The 20971-nt window shown below is 44.4% G+C and overlaps 1 protein-coding gene across 3 annotated transcripts in view; it reads left to right on the top strand.

Annotated features, from left to right (window-relative positions):
- Positions 1-20971, top strand: part of UNC13D (unc-13 homolog D) — a 235702-nt gene that overhangs the window by 138779 nt on the left and 75952 nt on the right. For all 3 annotated transcript variants that reach the window (XM_073608142.1, XM_073608143.1, XM_073608140.1), the window contains 3 exons: positions 9998-10093; positions 13044-13250; positions 19239-19307. In XM_073608142.1, the coding sequence (XP_073464243.1) occupies positions 9998-10093; positions 13044-13250; positions 19239-19307 (372 nt within the window). The remainder of the gene's footprint in view (positions 1-9997; positions 10094-13043; positions 13251-19238; positions 19308-20971) is intronic.

The following is a 20971-nucleotide window of genomic DNA, read 5'->3' as shown; positions in this document are numbered from 1 at the left end:
ATGTCTACTTGTAAACAAAAAGTGCCAGAAAAGGCCTGGTCTTCACGTGGTATGGCAATGTTTACATTGGGCCAGCTTGGACCAATGTAATTATGTATGTGCCATACCCGTAGGATCCCCATGGAAGTTGGAAATCACTGTAGTAGATGTCCACAATTTCATGGGCCTAGTGGCTGCCCTGTTACTTACTGAACACAGGAGGTCCCTTGCTTGGCATGGGCTTTATTCAGGGAACACTTTGCATTTTCTCAATTAATGTACTGTGTTCTCTGACTGGATGAGCTGGTGATCATGATGTCACTGACTGCTCCAATTCTGCACCTCATCCACTCAAAGAATGCTTTGTATTCATTGAGAAAATGCAAAGCGTCCCCTGAATGGCGACCTCCTGTGTTCACAATGCAGCAGGGCAGCCACTCAGCATGGGAAACAGCAGCTAGTAGAGATCACTGTAAAAGTGGTACCTACTATTATGATTCAGGCTTTTAAGGGCTCATGTACACACAGATTAGGTTGACCGCCGGCCATGGGAAACGCAAAAATACAGCTAAATGGCACCATGCTTTTGCCATGTTTTGCGGCTGGCGGTCAAACCGCTCCTATCCTGACCGTGATTCTCCCGCGTTCAGGAGAGGGAGGTTGAGGGAGGTTGATGCTCTCCTAACTGCAGCAACTTCTAAAGTCTTGTAAAAGCCTATGTGTGCATGGATATATAGGCTTTTATGGAGTTAAGTTTAGGAGCTTTGGCAAAAAAACGGCAAAAGCTCCTAAAAAGTTTAGAAGCTGTAGTGTACATGAGCCTTTACGGGATTCCACAGGTATGCCACATGTAAAAATAGTCATACCTAAAGTTCAGATTTAGCATTTAACCTACTGCCAATAACACTGTCCATTCCCTTAACCTTACTCCCATACTTAAAGTTGTATTAAACTCAGTTTTACCACTTGTACCTACAGGTAAGCCTATGATAAGGCTTGCCTGTAGGTACAGTGAATATCTCCTAAACTTTCACTGTTTAGGAGATATTAACACTGCATGCAGCTGGTGATGTCATTGGCGCATGCGCTCTGAAGGTCCGATATAATCTTCAAAGCCCATGCCATACACGGTGGCCCCCGTGGGGTGTGACGTCATTGTTCCCCTTCATCCACCCATGTAGCCGGAAGCCGCAAACCCTGAGGGAAGACTGGGTGAAGATGGAAGCCCTGTCAGCACACAGCTGGAGGACTTCGTTTTAAGGTAAGTCTCTCATAATGTGCTAGTATGCAATGCATACTAGCACATTATGACATTGCCTTGCAGGGGAAGATTTTTTCCTTTTTATCTGCGGTTTAATACCGTTTTAATGCCTTAACCCCGGTCCATATGCTCTACTACTAAACACTTTTCTACACTTTTGGAAAATGTCCCTTCTATTCTTGTTCTAGTAGCAACTTTTTATTTACACCCACTTTCATTCCCGATTACATTGGTGATCATGACAATTTGAGAGGGTGATAGCAGTGTTATATGAAGAAATGATGGTGTAAATCTAATGCCCCATACACATGATCAGAAATTCCGTCAGAAAAAACTTGGATGGTTTTTCCGACGGAATTTTGTGTTCAAGCTTGCCTTGCATACACACGGTCACACAAAATTTCTCGGAACATTAGACTGTCAAGAACGCGGTGACGTACTACGATGAGCCGAGAAAATTAAGTTCAATGCTTCTGAGCATGCGTCCAATCGTTTCGGAGCATGCGTGATTTTTTGCGCATCCGAATTGCATACAAACTAACACATTTTCGGATAGGAACTTTTCCGACCGAAAAATACAGAATCTGCTCTCAATCTTTTGCTGGCTGGAATTCTGCCAGCAAAAGTCTGATGGAGCGTACACACGGTCGGATTTTCTAAACAAAAGCTCTCATCCGACTTTTGCTGGCAGAATTTCTGATTGTGTGTACGGGGCATTAGATGTATCCTTTACCCCCCACCCCTAGATAGCAGTGTTGTATGATGGAAAAATGGTGTAAATCCTAGATGTATCCTTTACCCCCCACCCCTAGATGGCAGTGTTGTATGATGAAAAAGTAGTGTGAATATTAGATGTATCCTTTACCCCCCACCCCTAGATGGCAGTGTTGTATAATGGAAAAATTGTGTAACTCTTAGATGTATCCTTTACCGCCCACCCCTAGATGGCAGTGTTGTATGATGGAAAAATGATGTAAATCTGAGATGTATCCTTTACACCACACACCCCTAGATGATAGTGTTGCATTACATTGGTACAAGACGACACCTGTTTCTCACTTTAAAACATGTTCAATACCTTGAAGGTGTCCACCGAATACAGCGGATCACTAAGTGGGATAACGGTCCACTGTGATTGGTCCTGGTACCGATCACAACGATCACATGTCCAGTAGTAAACAATGGCTTTCATTCATGATGCGATTGCTTATCACTATGATCTCTGTGATTGGTCACAGTGATCATATGGTACAGGGCCAGTCACGTGGCCCCATACAATGTAATAGCTGTGGCCAATCACAGCAATCGCAATAGTAAACAATGGCATTATGAATGGATGCCAAACAGTTAAAAAGATTTCTGATACAATAAACATCACTGTAATACTGAATACAACACTGAATGTGGTGAAAATTTTTTTTTAAAAAAGATTAAAAAATTTTTTTTTTGCATATTGTCACCAGTCAGTGTCCCTAATCACTGCCACCCACTCACAGTGTCCCTAATCCCTGCAGCACCAGTTCCAGTTTTCCTGATCACCGCCATACCAGTCCCAGTGTCCCTGATCACCACTACACACGTCCCAGTGTTCCTGATCACCACCACACCAGTCCCAGTGGCCCTGATCACCACTACACACGTCCCAATGTTTCCTGATCACCACCACACCAGTCCCAGTGTCCCTGATTACCACTACACACATCCCAGTGTCCCTGATCACCACTACACACGTCCCCACTACACACGTCTAATCACCGCCACACCTGTCCCATTGTTCCTGATCACCACCACACTAGTCCCAGTGTCCCTAATCACCTGATCACCATACCACCAGTTCCAGTGTCTCTGATCACCACCACCAGTTCCAGTGTCTCTGATCACCATAACACCAGTGCCAGTGTCCCTGATCACCGCCACACCAGTGCCAGTGTCCTTGATCACCGCCACACCAGTGCCAGTGTCCCTGATCACCACCATACCAGTACCAGTGTCCCTGATCACCACTACACATGTCCCAGTGTACCTGATCACCACCACACCAGTCCCAGTGTCCCTGATCACCGCCAAACCAGTCCCAGTGTCCCTGATCACCTCTACACACGTCCCAGTGTCCCTGATCACCACTACACACGTCCCAGTGTCCCTGATCACCGCCACACCAGTCCCAGTGTCCCTGATTACCACTACACACGTCCCAGTGTCCCTGATCACCACCACACCAGTTCCAGTATTCCTGATCACTGCCACACCAGTCCCAGTGTCCCTGATCACCATTACACACGTCCCAGTGTCACTGATCACCACCACACAAGTCCCAGTGTCACTGATCACCGCCACACCAGTCCCAGTGTCCCTGATCACTGCCACACCAGTCCCAGTGTCCCTGATCACTGCCACACCAGTCCCAGTGTCCCTGATCACCACCACACCAGTCCCAGTGTCCCTGATCACCACCACACCAGTCTCAGTGTCCCTGATCACCACCACACCAGTCTCAGTGTCCCTGATCACCGCCACACCAGTCTCAGTGTCCCTGATCACCACCACACCAGTCCCAGTGTCCCTGATCACCACCACACCAGTCTCAGTGTCCCTGATCACCACCACACCAGTCTCAGTGTCCCTGATCACCGCCACACCAGTCTCAGTGTCCCTGATCACCGCCACACCAGTCTCAGTGTCCCTGATCATCGCTACACCAGTCCCAGTGCCCCTGATCACTGCCACACCAGTCCCAGTGCCCCTGATCACCGCCGGGCCAGTCCTAGTGCCCCTGATCACCACCACACCAGTCACAGTCCCACTATAAGGACTCCACACGTGCGATGCTCTCTGAAGAGCCATCTGTGTTCGGATCACTCTTCAGACAGCATCTGACAGGAGTGAAGTGGCATTGTATCACCTCCTTACCACCTGCTTTAACCTCTTGGACCCCGTAAAATCATCCCCTTTCACTTGAATGGATCATGATAGGTGGACATACAGGGGGTATAATTCATGCCAGAGCTGCGCAGCAAAGCATCCCAACCTCATGCGTGAACAAACCCTAATATAGAGTCACAGTTCTCCTATAACCACCACACCAGCTACAGTGTCGCCAGACCAGTGTAGCTAAAATCAGTGTTCCTGATTGCCACCAGACCAGTGCAGCAAGCAACAGTTTTCGTGACCAACGCCACACCAGCCCCAGTGCCACCAGACCAGTGTATGCCAGTAACAGTGTTCCTTATCACCGTCACAACAGTCAGTATTACCACACCAGTGTAAGCCAGCAATGGTGTCTCTGTCCGCAACAGTGCCAGTGTCACTTGACCAGTGTAAGCCAGCAACAGTGTTCCCGATCACCGCCACTCCTCTGCCTGCTGATTGTACTAACCCTGGCCTGTTTATTGACCATGTTTCTGCCTGCGCATTAACTAACCCATCTGCACACATGACTGACTATGTTCCTGTGAGACACTGGTCCTACCTATCCCTTGCAGACAACTGCACTTCTGGAACCAGAGGATCACTAAGTGGGATAACGGTCCACTGTGATTGGGCCTGGTACCGATCACAACGATCACATGTCCAGTAGTAAACAATGGCTTTCATTCATGATGCGATTGCTTATCACTATGATCTCTGTGATTGGTCACAGTGATCATATGGTACAGGGCCAGTCACGTGGCCCCATACAATGTAATAGCTGTGGCCAATCACAGCAATCGCAATAGTAAACAATGGCATTATGAATGGATGCCAAACAGTTAAAAAGATTTCTGATACAATAAACATCACTGTAATACTGAATAATAGTGTAAAAAAAAAAAAAAAAGATCACCCTCCAGAGCAGTAATGTGTCATTGTGGTGAAAAAAATTTTTTAAAAAAGATTAAAAAATTTTTTTTTTGCATATTGTCACCAGTCAGTGTCTCTAATCACTGCCACCCACTCACAGTGTCCCTAATCCCTGCAGCACCAGTTCCAGTTTTCCTGATCACCGCCATACCAGTCCCAGTGTCCCTGATCACCACTACACATGTCCCAGTGTTCCTGATCACCACCACACCAGTCCCAGTGGCCCTGATCACCACTACACACGTCCCAATGTTTCCTGATCACCACCACACCAGTCCCAGTGTCCCTGATTACCACTACACACATCCCAGTGTCCCTGATCACCACTACACACGTCCCCACTACACACGTCTAATCACCGCCACACCAGTCCCATTGTTCCTGATCACCACCACACTAGTCCCAGTGTCCCTAATCACCTGATCACCATAACACCAGTTCCAGTGTCTCTGATCACCACCACCAGTTCCAGTGTCTCTGATCACCATAACACCAGTGCCAGTGTCCCTGATCACCGCCACACCAGTGCCAGTGTCCTTGATCACCGCCACACCAGTGCCAGTGTCCCTGATCACCACCATACCAGTACCAGTGTCCCTGATCACCACTACACATGTCCCAGTGTACCTGATCACCACCACACCAGTCCCAGTGTCCCTGATCACCGCCAAACCAGTCCCAGTGTCCCTGATCACCTCTACACACGTCCCAGTGTCCCTGATCACCACTACACACGTCCCAGTGTCCCTGATCACCGCCACACCAGTCCCAGTGTCCCTGATTACCACTACACACGTCCCAGTGTCCCTGATCACCACCACACCAGTTCCAGTATTCCTGATCACTGCCACACCAGTCCCAGTGTCCCTGATCACCATTACACACGTCCCAGTGTCACTGATCACCACCACACAAGTCCCAGTGTCACTGATCACCGCCACACCAGTCCCAGTGTCCCTGATCACTGCCACACCAGTCCCAGTGTCCCTGATCACTGCCACACCAGTCCCAGTGTCCCTGATCACCACCACACCAGTCCCAGTGTCCCTGATCACCACCACACCAGTCTCAGTGTCCCTGATCACCACCACACCAGTCTCAGTGTCCCTGATCACCGCCACACCAGTCTCAGTGTCCCTGATCACCACCACACCAGTCCCAGTGTCCCTGATCACCACCACACCAGTCTCAGTGTCCCTGATCACCGCCACACCAGTCTCAGTGTCCCTGATCACCACCACACAAGTCCCAGTGTCACTGATCACCGCCACACCAGTCCCAGTGTCCCTGATCACTGCCACACCAGTCCCAGTGTCCCTGATTACTGCCACACCAGTCCCAGTGTCCCTGATTACTGCCACACCAGTCCCAGTGTCCCTGATCACCACCACACCAGTCCCAGTGTCCCTGATCACCACCACACCAGTCTCAGTGTCCCTGATCACCGCCACACCAGTCTCAGTGTCCCTGATCACCGCCACACCAGTCTCAGTGTCCCTGATCACCGCCACACCAGTCTCAGTGTCCCTGATCACCGCCACACCAGTCTCAGTGTCCCTGATCATCGCTACACCAGTCCCAGTGCCCCTGATCACTGCCACACCAGTCCCAGTGCCCCTGATCACCGCCGGGCCAGTCCTAGTGCCCCTGATCACCACCACACCAGTCACAGTCCCACTATAAGGACTCCACACGTGCGATGCTCTCTGAAGAGCCATCTGTGTTCGGATCACTCTTCAGACAGCATCTGACAGGAGTGAAGTGGCATTGTATCACCTCCTTACCACCTGCTTTAACCTCTTGGACCCCGTAAAATCATCCCCTTTCACTTGAATGGATCATGATAGGTGGACATACAGGGGGTATAATTCATGCCAGAGCTGCGCAGCAAAGCATCCCAACCTCATGCGTGAACAAACCCTAATATAGAGTCACAGTTCTCCTATAACCACCACACCAGCTACAGTGTCGCCAGACCAGTGTAGCTAAAATCAGTGTTCCTGATTGCCACCAGACCAGTGCAGCAAGCAACAGTTTTCGTGACCAACGCCACACCAGCCCCAGTGCCACCAGACCAGTGTATGCCAGTAACAGTGTTCCTTATCACCGTCACACCAGTCAGTATTACCACACCAGTGTAAGCCAGCAATGGTGTCTCTGTCCGCAACAGTGCCAGTGTCACTTGACCAGTGTAAGCCAGCAACAGTGTTCCCAATCACCGCCACTCCTCTGCCTGCTGATTGTACTAACCCTGGCCTGTTTATTGACCATGTTTCTGCCTGCGCATTAACTAACCCATCTGCACACATGACTGACTATGTTCCTGTGAGACACTGGTCCTACCTATCCCTTGCAGACAACTGCACTTCTGGAACCAGAGGAACTCTTCTTCCTGTCTTTAGTATCCTGTACTTCCTGGCCAGTGATCATGGCATTCCCGGGGACAGCCATGTACCAGTAGGCTAGGCTTGCTTGGCTTATATGGACTGGGACTGCTATATATAGGTGATGCTACACTAACCTAAATTCCTTGACCTCTCATATACAGGTGACCATTACAGTACACTGTTTTTATACAATTGGTTGATTTGTGTCGTACACATGATACAATATCTGTTATATAATCAGTCCAAAAAGTGAAAAAGTCTAACACTTGTGGTATCACCACTCTTGGAAGGAGTAGCAGAGTGTGTTTTGGGTTGAAATTCTAAGTATGCCCATGCTGTATGTGAGAAATATCTTATTAAATTGACAACCTTGGATGAAAAGAAATATTTTCATTTTCATTCTGCATGTTCCAAATACATATGGCAAAAAATGAAGTCTTTAAAGGACTCACCATGCCTCTTAGAAAATACCTTGGAGTGATTGCTTTCCAAAATGCTTTCATTTTGTAGGTGTTTCCACTGTCCTGGTGCTCTAGGGCCTCAGAAAAATTGATAGGTAGTCAGGAAATTAGATGTTTAATTTATGCTCCTAGAAAACCTGAAGGTGCTTCCTAGATTTTGGGCCTCTCACTGTGGCTAGACTGTGAAAAAGTCTCACACATGTGGTATCATCATACTCAGAAGGAGTAGCAGAATGTGTTTTGAGGTGTAAATCTAAGTATGTCTATGATGTGTGTTAGAAACATCTTATTAATTACCACCTGCTTCTTCTGTTCCCCAATATCTTTGCACACATTGCCACTTGATACTGACTGCTGGTTAGGGGGAACTCGTGCCAGAGACCTCCCCTCCTCCCCTACCCTTTTTTAAAAATCTTTTTCCGAGACACGATCACCTCCTGTTATTTTTGTTAACTCTGTTTTATAAAATGACAGTGTAATATTTAATTGTCCACTGGCTTCTATTTGTACTTAAACAATTTCCAATAAGACTTTTTTGGGAAAAAAAAAGAAATATCTTATTTGTGTAAATAAAAGCACATTTTCATTTTTTTCCCTGCATTTTAGAAAAACTCGTGGCAAGTTCAGAAAATACCTTGAAGTGTTTGCTTTCCAAAATGGGGTCATTGTGGGTGCTTTCACTGTCCTGGTGCTCCAGGGCCTCCAAAAACATGATAGGTAGTCAGAAACTTAGATGCGTAATTTATGCCCCTAGAATGCCTGAAGGTGCTACTTGGATTTTGGGCCACGCTGTGTGGACAGCCTGTGAAAAAGTCTCACACTTGGGGTATCCCTATCAGTGGCGGTGCGTCCATTAAGGGCGCACGGGCACCATCCCCCTCTCTCCACCCACCCCCTCTATGTAAAATGGATAGGTTCATGCATTGCATTAATCTATCCATGGCCGCTGTAGCCACCCCCTATTCAGGCGTCTGGCCCCTTTTCGGACGCCGAGCGCCTGAATTACAGAGGCGAGGGTGTTTTTTTGAAGCTCCTGATTAGAGCCATAGGCTCTAATAGGCTTCAAAAAAGGTGGACTTGGAGCGCAAAGCATTGCGCTCACAATCCACCCAGCCGTGTTAGAAAAGTAAATTATTATTTGCTTTTCTAACACTGAACCGCCTCTCCACCAGTCAGGAGGCGCAGGTCTAATACTGTTCACCTGATTGGCTGAAGGCAGAGGCGATCCCATTGGCCACCTAGCAGAACAGGAAGAAGAGACGCAGGGAGGACACAGAAACCATCACCTGACCCGCGCTACCCGTCCCACAGCTTGCCCCTGTCACCTGCTGCCTGACCAGCCACCATGATGGGGTAAGTGCCGGGCAGACAGCGGGCGGGCGGGGGGGCACAGTGGCTGCATATTATGGGCACAGAGGCTGCATTTGCTGGGCACAGTTGGCTGCATTTGCTGGGCACAGTCGGCTGCTTAGGATGGGCACAGCTGGCTGCATTTGCTGGGCACAGAGGCTGCATATGATGGGCACAGTTGGCTGCATTTGACTGACTGACCCTGTTTAATTCTGGTATTAGAATGGAATTCACCCATTCTGCTGCCAGAACACAGCACTGCTTACTGTATATAGTTAATACTACAACAGTACATTACAGCACATTCTGGAACAGAAATCGTTTGTTTGACCCAGCTTGGCCCAAATTAACAATTTAAAGTGATGATAAAACTGGAATTCTATGGAAGTGTGTGGCTGACAACCACACAGGGTAATGTTGTCTCTTTGCCTCTGCTGCCTGGGGGCACAGGCCTACAATGCCCAATGTTAATTCAGGCCTGTGTTCTATGGATGCACATTTTATAGGACATTAGATGCAATATAGTAACATCCATGCTCCATAACAAATTGTACTTCATCTTCAACATTTCTCAGTTTTCTTTTTTTTTTTTGGCTTGTTGTGTTATAGATCGTGTCTATATATTTTATGTCAATTAGTTTCATAGAATGTAAAATAATTCCTAAAAAAAGAATATCCCTAAAAAGATGGACTTACATCATTTAAACTGATTTTTCTAGGACATGTGCCGTATCGCTATTACATACTGCGCAATGATAAAGCGGAGAGCTGAGGAGTTATCAGACAAAAGGGATGCTGGACAGGCTGCAAACAAGGTTTGACACTGATTTGTTATTTCTTTTTTGCACGGGTGACCCTAATTAGAGTGCACAACTAAAGCTGAGCATAGGTGGTATTGAACAATTGGACATGCTTGCACAATTGTACTTGTGGGCAGTACCCAGGGTGCCTTGCATGTGGCCACTGCAAGCAGCTGGACTACCACCAAATACCCAGGTTCCTTGAGGTTCTCAGACTACTCTGTACATGGATGGTGGCCTGAGGCCTATTGTTGCCATCCTCCTGACTGTGTATAAATAACTCCCTCACTTCCAGGAATACTCATATGTAAAATCCAAGCACCCATTTCCAGGACCCAGCAGCAAGTTCTGCACCAACATTCACTTCTCGTTTTTACCATCCAGGCAAAGGCTGTAATAATAGGCACTTCTTACACTTAGATATTCACACAGAGGCACGTAGTTGTAAATAACTTCTATACTCCTTTAGATTTACCAAATTTATATAATAGGAGGAAACACCTATCTAGCAAATCACTCTATATCCAATCAGGCAGGCCCTTGCACTACATAATTAATGGCAGATCTAAAGGAGATTGTACAATCAGATTGTATAGTGAGGCTCCATTCACATCTGTGCGTTTCCTTGCATATCAGAAATGCGCTGCACCAAAAATTGCATTAAAAAACACACCAAGCTGCACTTTAAAAAAAAAGTTCTGATTCTTTTTTTATGGAGATTGCTGTGTGTAGGGCAGTACATTCAGGTGGATAGGCTGCCCTATGTGTGATGAGCGAGAATGCTCCAAAACGCCTCCCCACCTCGCTGAAAAAAAAAAAACGCATGTGGGAATGCGAGTTCCCGCTATGCAGTGACGTGAACAGGGCTTGACAGCTGAGTGTTTCTTCTTTGTACTTGTATAAAGATGGCCATACACTATGCAATCTGATTGTATATTGTGTATTTAGTGAGAAGGGTGATCACTGATTGATTGCATTTCATTTAAAAAACATACACCTGGGAGTGGGAGGGTGGAAGGTGCAGGGTGTGTGCTAATGAAGTCAGCTGGTCAACTCCTTCCTATGTCATAACCTACAGTCTGTAAGGACGTAAGACAGAAGCAGTAGATACGTTTGCAATCATGGATGGAGATTTTATGGAAAGTTTTGATAGTTTTGCAAAAAAAGTACTCAAATGCTATATTGGTACATAGGAGAGCTGGAATTTAGAAAAAAAAATAAGGTGAACTTAGCCTTCAAGGAGTGTCAGTGGAGCATCTCAGGGTTTTGGAGAAGCACAATGTAAGTGTGTGAAATGCGTCAACCTCTGTACTTGCTACTGTCCTGTGATTCATGTTACACTTTTGGGATGTTGCAATAAAACTGACTCACGTTGTCTTGGTATGCAGCCATTCCTTTTATACATATGTTTTCTGCGGCAGGCGGGCCAAGGCTAGCACCCTAGTGTGGAATCCAATACACCTAATTATCTCAACTGGAGCGGCACACCTCTTGATTGCACTACTCATTGATTTTGCTGCTTCCTGTACATGGATTTACATGAATCTGATATAAAGGCAGATTTAGGTACATATATTAGAGCAGGGGTCTCAAACTGGCGGCCCTCCAGCTGTTGTGAAACTACAAGTCCCATGAGGCATTGCAAGACTCACAGTTACAAGCATGACTCCCACAGGCAGAGGCATGATGGGACTTGTAGTTTTGCAACAGCTGGAGGGCTGCCAGTTTGCGACCCCTGTATTAGAGGATTTTAATAAATACATAAATTATTTAAATTGTGTTATTTAATCAGCCTGGAGTTTGGCTTTAAGACTTCCACTGGTCATATCCAGCAGGCAGTGTACACTTAATGCTTCCTTACTGTGTAAATTAAGGTGAAATTCTTGAAACAAAAAAAAAAACCAAAAAACTCCTGTACATAAACTTAATCTATGAAGCACATAACTAAAGCCTTGTACACACAATCAGATTGTTGGCAGGGGATTGTCTGTTGTCAGACTGTTGGCCTAAAATCTGACCATTAGTACGCTCCTTTTGACAATTGTTGTCCAACTTTCTGCCAACAAATGTTGGATGACAGGTTAGTACATTTTCGGCGGACAACGGTCTGTTGTCAGATTTTCTGATGGTCAGTACACAAGTCCGTCACACAAAAATCGAAAGTACAAACACGCATGCTCGGAATCAATGCTCACCAAACACAAAATTAGCAGAAGGGGCCAAAGGGTGGCGCTCAAGAGCTGAAATTCCTCGTAGTCCATTACTACATTCGCATTCGTTGGCTGACAATTGTGTACCATTAGTATGCAAGACAAGATCCTGGCACACGCCCTGTGGACAAAAATCAGACGCTCGATTGGCCAACAATCTGATCGTGTGTACGAGGCTTATGCTGCATACACACGAGCGGATTTTCTGTTGGAAAAAACTTGGATGATTTTTCCGACGGGATTCCGCTCAAGCTTGCCTTGCATACACACGGTCACACAAAGGTTCTCTGACCTTTCTACCATCAAGAATGCGGTGACATACAACACTACCACGAGGCGAGAAAATTAAGTTCAATGCTTCCGAGCATGCGTCATGCTTAGGAATTTTGCACGTCGGAACTTGTACAGACAATCGCATTTTCGGATAGGAACTTTGCCCGACCGAAAAAATAGAGAACCTGCTCTCAACCTTTTGCTGGCTGAAATTCCCCCAGCAAAAGACCGATGGAACATACACACGGTCGCATTTTCCGACAAAAAGCTCTCATCTGAGTTTTGCTGGTGGAATTTCCAATCGTGTGTACGCGGCATTAGGCTTTACATCTGAAGGTTTTCTAGATCATTGATACTGCAACTAAGTGGGATATTGGTGGATGGACACCAAAATATTTTAGTTATAGTGAAGATTTGGGAAATGCTACTTTTCTCATTTTCTCATTCCTGTGTGATGTGTGACTCTTGCTTTGCCTTCCCAGTTGTGCCTGGTAGTGAACAACATTGAACAACTGCGGTTGATAGTACAGTCATTACCACAGAAACTGGACTGGAAGACTCTGCAACAAAGGACATGTGACATCATAAGCTCAGAACAGTTTCAACACACACTTCATGACCAGCTGAACAGTGCTGTGGCTTGCCTGGACCGTGAGATCCGTGGAGTGGTTCAGGCGCTTGCCCAAAAAGTAAGTCTTACACTGTATTGATTGTCATTAGAGTTGGGCAAACACTTCGCCCTGAAGGGTCTGGTATGGACTTTAGTTTTTTTTTGCTGCACTTTAAGCATCATTAAAATCACTACATTGATATGTGTCCCCCAGGGCAGTAACCGGACCCCCATACCCCTTTTATGGCCAATTACTTGCATATGGGCACTTTTTCCTGTTCAGCTCCCTTAGACTTTAATGTAGTTCGCTGTTCAGGTTAGAACTTTTCCCCTGTTTGGGAGTTCTGCTGCAAACTGAACAGGAGAGTTTTCAGCCCATCTCCAATTGGCAAACTCCAGCTAAAACTTTTTCTTTCTTTGTAAAGACTTGGGAAGATTAAACACTTCTGTCAAAGGGGAACTTCAACCCCCTGACAGGTTTTGGTTTTGCTCCTCTCCTGCATCACCATCTTTGGAAATCATGCATGTGTGAAGGAATGCTGAAGGTCTATGCCTAGTCTTTGGGACCCGGCAGAGACCTGTGGATGTGTGTGCGGTTTTTGGTGAATGGGCAACCATTGCTAGTATCTGGTACTTTGATATGTGTAGCATCCAGGTAAGAAACTCATGCGTAGATGTGCTGCGGGTCTCCACCGGGTCCTGAAGACCTGTGGCCATTTGTACACATGCAGAAGCCCATGGTGCACATGAGGCAGTCAGTAAGACTGCCTTCTAGCATTTGTAATGTGGACATTCAAGAACGCATGCCTACGTCAATCTTGCCTAGGCAAGAAAGAAGGAACTGCAGCTGTACAACACTAAACAGGTAAGAAACCTTTTAAAAATGAGAAAATATTCTCCAACTGGGGGAGAGGGAGGAGGAAGGGTCCGGGAGGGAAAAAATGTATTTTCACGGGTAAAAGTTCACTTTAGGTTTAATTGTTGTTTTGTTTACTCTCCTGGGGGGAATTCACTTCAATTGCTTTCTCTATGATGGCAAAAAAAAGTATGGCAGCTGTCCCTAATAGACAATAATAAAAGCCTGAAATGGCATTGTCATCCTTTAATTTTTTTGTGTTTTGTTGCATAGCTCCCAATTGTTCCTCATTGGGAACCATATCTCACTTTCCATCTTTCCTCCTCAGTTGTCTTCTTTGTGTTCTAATATATAGACTTCTATAAAATTCTACTTTTAGAGCCCAATTAAACTTTACTTATAAATTGGTGAAATACATTCTAGGTGCATCAAAACAAAAGGTGTTCAAAATCTTAATTTTCTTTAAAAACCAGCCACAGCCCATGTAGAAAAGCCTGTGTTCTGCCTGCATGCTGCAGTATGGGACCTTGCTCTCCCTCTTTGCTGATGTTTGCAGTGAAACCACTGCTTACCTACAGAGAACAAGGGTTTCTCTCTGCAGTTGCTGACAGTGGACAGATTTTTCTATTCAGGCTGTAACTGCATTAGGGCTCTTTGCAGCTGAGGGGTATTAAAAATGCATGGCTGAGCTGCCTCTTTACCACCTCCCTTAAAGAGGTGTTCCAGCCGTTTTTCTTTTTTTTAAGTCAGCAACTACAAACACTGTAGCTGCTGACTTTTAATAAGGACACTTACCTGTCCATCGAGCCTGCGATGTCGGCCCCCCGAGGCCGATCCGTCCATCAGATCGGATGGCGGCGCTGTCATCCTAACTAAGGGAAATAGGCAGTGGAGCCTTGTGGCTTCACTGCCCGTTTCCTACTGCGCATGCGCAAGTCACGCGGCGCTTTGTGAATGGCCCTCTCGTCTTCTGGGACACACACAGGTCCCAGAAGACAACGGGGCAGCTCGCCGAAGAGGAGGAAGTAACCGAACAGCTCAGCGGAATAGGAAGAGGCAGATTAGGAAGACTGCATAGCAACAGGGGTTTCTGGTAAGTACAAAAATATTCTTTTTTTTCTATGTTTTTTAATTTATTTCAAAGAAAATGTTAATGTATAAATGTTTTTTTAAGGTGGACCTCCGCTTTAAGCTGCAAAGACAGCGAGCAGGTGTGTTAACATACTGTGTTTGCAATGCTTTGCTCTGTACCTACTGCAAAAACCATTGCCGCTGCTGCATTTAGTAGATCTATAACTGCCCAGATCACTTTTACATGGAATCCAGGAGCAGATTTTGCCCAAATCATCCCCTCCACTCCTCCCAGGACCTCCTGCTCTCCAGCTCCCTTATTATCTCCTCTCATGCACGCCTTCAGGACTTCTCCAAAACCTCTCCCATCCTCTGGAACTCCCTGCCCTGGTATGTTCGATCAGCCCCTAACCTGTCCACCTTTAGGAGATCCCTGAAAACTCATTTATTCAGGGAAGCCTATCCCACCTCCACCTAACAACTGTCCCAGAGCCACCCCCATCAAATCATCACCTGCATCTACTACCTTTTGTACCACCACCCCTTCCCTTTAGAATGTAAGCTCTACAAGCAGGGCCCTCCGTTCCCTTCTGTATTGAATTGTACTGTAATTGTGCTGTCCCCCCTCTATATTGTAAAGCGCTGCGTAAACTGTTGGCGCTATATAAATTGTGTATAATATTAATAATATAATAATAATCTTAATGCATTCTATGCATTAAGCTAAAAAGCCTTCTGTGTAAAGCATCCCCCCTCAGCCCCACTAATACTTACCTGAGCCCCCTCTCCGTCCAGCGATGTTGCACGAGAGACTTGGCTCCTCTCCTCATTGGCTGAGACAGCAGCGCAACGCCATTGGCTCCCGCTGCTGTCAAAGTCAGTGAGCCAATGAGGAGAGAAAGGGGGCAGGGCTGGGCTGCGGCACCGTTTCTGAATGGACACATGGAGCTGCAGCTCGGGTGCCCCCATAGCAAGCTGCTTGCTGTGGGGGCACTTGGCAGGGGGGAGGGGCCAGGAGAGTCGAAGAGGGACCCGAAAAGAGGAGGATCGGGGCTGCTATGTGCAAAACCACTGCACAGAGCAGGTAAATATAATATGTTTGTTGTTTTTAATGCAAAAAAACTAGACTTTAGTATCACTTTAAAGTAGAACTATAGACCAAACTTATTTTTATTTTATTTATTTATTTATTTCAGGTACTTATATAGCGCCGTCAATTTACGCAGCGCTTTACATATACATTGTACATTCACATCAGTCCCTACCCTCAAGGAGCTTACAATCTAAGGTCCCTAACTCACATTCATACATACTAGGGACAATTTAGACAGGATCCAATTAACCTACCAGCATGTCTTTGGAGTGTGAGAGGAAACCGGAGTACCCGGAGGAAACCCACGCAGGCACAGGGAGAACATGCAAACTCCAGGCAGGTAGTGTCATGGTTGGGATTTGAACCAGCGACCCTTCTTACTGCTAGGCAAAAGTGCTACCCACTACACCACTGTGCCACCCAAAACTTTATTTTTTCATTTTGAATACAGTAAGCGGTGCAGAGATTTCCCTTCACTTCCTGACCCAAAGCCAAACAGAAAGTAAGAGGAAATCCCTGCTATTCTTTTTAAGGGAATTCTTTGGGGACTACCAGGTCACCAGAACTAGTGTCCCCATTGGAAGATTTTCCCTCTATTACTTTTCTGGAGACAGCCCGAAATTTGGGATTTGCTTTTACTTTCACTTTCAATGATAATAGTAAACAGGACAAATTGGGAGGGTGAACCTCCTTACCCACTTAATGACCAGGCCATTTTTTGCAATACGGCACTACATTACTTTAACTGACAATTGCGCGGTCGTGTGACGATGTACCCAAACAAAATTGACATCCTTTTTTTCCTACAAATAGAGCTTTCTTTTGGTGGTATTTGATCACCTCTGCGGTTTTTATTTTTTGCGCTATAAACAAAAAAAGACAATATTTTTTACTTTTTGCTATAATAAATATCCCCCCAAAAATGTAAAAAAACCCTGATTTCTTCATCAGTTTAGGCCAATATGTATTCTTCTACATATTTTTTTTTTTTTTAAATTTGCAATAAGCGTATATTGATTGGTTTGCGCAAAAGTTATAACGTCTATAGGGGATAGATTTATGGCATTTTTTTTTTTTTACTAGTAATGGCCGTGAACAGCGATTTTTAGTGGGACTGCGACATTGCGGCGGACAGATCAGACACTTTTCACACTTTTTTGGGACCAGTGACATTTATACAGCCATCAGTGTTATAAAAATGCACTGATTACTGTATAAATGATACTGACAGGGAAGGGGGTCAACACTAGGGGGCGATCAAGGGGTTAAATGTGTCCCCCGGGAGGTGTTTCTAACTGTGGGGGGATGGGACTGACAGGTAGTAGAGAGAGATCGCTGTTCCTAATCACTAGGAACAGCAGATCTCTCTACTTCCCTGACAGAACGGGGAATTGTTTGTTTACATTGACAGATCCTCGCTCTGCTCTGTTTTCTTTTTGTTTCTGTTCTAAAATGTTGTAAATAAGTAAGTTTTCTCCTTCACTGACGGGCACTGATAAGGCGGCACCGATGGGCATTGACGATGGGCACTAATAGGCGGCACTGATAGGCACTTTCGCCTAGCAGTAAAAAGGGTCGCTGGTTCGAATCCCAACCATGACACTACCTGCCTAGAGTTTGCATGTTCTCCCTGTGCCTGTGTGGGTTTCCTCCGGGTACTGCGGTTTCCTCCCACACTCCAAAGACATGCTGGTAGGTTAACTGGATTCTGTCTCAATTGTCCCTAGTATGTATATGTATGAATGTGTGTTAGGGACCTTAGAGTGTAAGCTCCTTGAGGGTAGGGACTGATGTAAGTGTACAATGTATATGTAAAGTGCTGTATATATAAGTACCTGAAATAAATACATTTAAAAAAAAAAAATGGGCGGCACTGATGGGCACTCATGGTGGGCACTGATGGGCGACACTGATGGGCACTGATGGGTATTTATGGGTGGCACTGCTGGGTACTGATACGTGGCACTGCTGGGCACTGATACACGGCACTGATGGGCATCACTGATGGCACTTTCACTGGCAGGCTAATGGACACTGATTGCCATCTGCCTCGGCACTGATTGCCATCTCCCTGGTGGTCCTGGTGGCATACCTTTTGGGGTACCTTTTGAGGGCATCCCTGGTGGTCTGGCGGCATCCCTGGTGGTCCTGGGTGGGCATCACTGATAAACAATCAGCACAGACCCCCCCTGTCAGGAGAGCAGCCAATCGACTCTCCTCTACTCACGTCTGTCAGACACGAGTGAAGAAAAGCCAATCAACGGCTCTTCCTGTTTACATTGTGATCAGCCGTGATTGGACACGGCTGATCATGTGGTAAAGAGCCTCCATCAGAGACTCTTTACCGAGATCGGTGTAGCAGTGTTATCCTGCTGGATGTCATATGATGCCCAGTCAGGATAACTAAACCATTCTGCTATAGGCCGGGCGGGAAATGGTTAAGAATATATAAACTTAAATAGAATTTCTTTTAGGCTGGGTTCACACTGCTGTATGGAGAGGCTCACAGCAAGGGTCCGGTGCGTCCCTGTTCACCGTTTCAGGTCCGATTTCGGCCTGAATTTTCAATTTGCAATAGTGTGAACCCAGCCTCAGACCAGTGTATTATTATTTTCTTTTAGTGTAACTTTAACCTCTTTCATACCAAGATGTTTCTAAATGTACCTTGGTAAACAAGGGGTTAACTACCTTTTTGTTTTGATGCACCTGGAATTAATTTATTCAATTGGGCTTTAACTCCACGTAATCTGCTGCATTAAACATTTCACCTAGCTTCGCGATTACTCAGTTTGATATTTTGAAAAGCCAGTATAAATGGGAGCTTTTTCTTAGGTTAAACCAATAATTTTTAGTGTGTTCATTGCCCCACATAATGGGCATGTTTATTGTAGTCTGTGTCCCCATTGGAGACAGGAAGTAAGGGAAAATCTCCCCAGTGGGGACATCACTAAATACCTTACAGAGGTTCTATCCTCTCCCCACACTCCCTAAAAATGTTATGTTGTTCCCTATCTCTCTCCTCATCCTCTGATCTCTCCCTACCACAGCTAGATTCTGGGATTGCCAAACATCTTCAATCGATAGCAAAAGCCAGCGATTCCCGGGACCCCAATGATGTGAGTATACGTCGGGTCTCTATGGATTCATTGTAAAGATGAGGGTAAATCTATCTTGTGTAATTAGCCAGGAAAATAGTAAGATGCCATAACCCATAGCAAACAATCAGAGTCCATCCTTCCAGATGTGACTGCAGGAAACTCATGTGTGGCTCTTTGTATTGAAAAGGTCTGCCTGTTAAGCCTAGTTCACACTTGCAGCTGGAGGTCAGTGTTTTTACCATCCCCTCTGCCACAAGCTGCACAGGCAGTTGTATAGAGGTATGCATATGCTGCATCTGCAATGTTTTGCATTGTGGCACAAGAAAAATTTCCCCATGCTGCAACAAGCCCCGAAAGTGATCAACCATGGATTGTAGACATGTGCGGTTCATTTAGTTCTGATTTGAAATTCAGACGAATTTCCGAATTACAATAGTACCGAATTTAAACAAATCCTAAAAACGGAAAAAAATTCAGGCAAAAATCGAATCGTTTTCAGATTTAAATAGTGTTCAAATTTTAATACTTTTCCAAATTTTAATAGTTTCCAAATTTTAATAGTTTCCGTATTTTAATAATTTCCGAATTTTAATAGTTTTCGAATTTTAATAGTTTTCAAATTTTAATAATTTTCAAATTCTAATAGATTTCTAATTCAAATAGATTTCAAATAGTTTTCGACTTTGAATAGTTTGCGAATTTCCAAAGAGATTCAAATAGAATAGAAAATAAAGGAATAGAATAGAAAAAAAAATAATAGAATAGAAAAGAATATAACAGAAAATATAAGAATAGAATATAGTAGAGTAAAACAGAACAAAATAAAATAGAAAAAAGAACAGAATAGACTAGAATATAATAGAAACAAATAGAATAGAATATAACCATCTTCTGAAATTCGAATCTCAAATAGAATAAATTTGAATACATAAGAAAATAATATAATAGAAAAAAATAGAATAGAAAAAAAGAATAGAATAGACTACAATAGAATAGAACAGAAAAGAATTAAAAAAAAACAGAATAGAATGAATATAACCATTTCCCGAAATTCAAATAAAATCAATTCTAGTTTGAATAGAATAGAAAAAAACAACAGAATAGAATAGAAATAATATAACCATCTTCTGAAATTCGAATTTTCAAATACAATACATTTGAATAGAAAAGAATAGAATAGAAAAGAATAGAGAATAAAAAATTAGAATACAAAAGAATAGAATAGAATGAACAAATAGAATACAATTAAAAAAACAATAGAATAGAAAAATATAACCATTTCCCAAAATTGAAATATAATCAATCGAATTTGAATAGAATATAAAATAATAAATTAGGAAGATGGTAATATTCATTCTATTATATTCTATTATTTTTTTCTGTTATATTCTTTTCTATTCTATTATATTTTTTTCTATTCTATTCCTTTATTTTCTATTCTATTGTATTCTCTTTGGAAATTGGAAATCCTTCCGAATTCGAAAACTTTTCAAAATTGATTCGAAACTTTTTGAATTGATTCGAATTTGAACATTTGAATGGATTCGAATTCGAATAAACTAAATGAATTCCGAAAACAAATTTAACTAAACTAATTTATGTAAATAACAAATTGAAACAAATTTTTTCGTTCTGCACATGTCTAATGGATTGCTCTTAAGAGGGCAAGTGTATACGAGCCC

The sequence above is a fragment of the Aquarana catesbeiana genome, linkage group LG12 (assembly GCF_042186555.1).
Source record: "Aquarana catesbeiana isolate 2022-GZ linkage group LG12, ASM4218655v1, whole genome shotgun sequence".
NCBI classification, from domain to species: Eukaryota; Metazoa; Chordata; class Amphibia; order Anura; family Ranidae; genus Aquarana; species Aquarana catesbeiana.
Note: the sequence above shows the minus strand (reverse complement) of the source record. Positions and strands in the feature narration are given on the sequence as shown.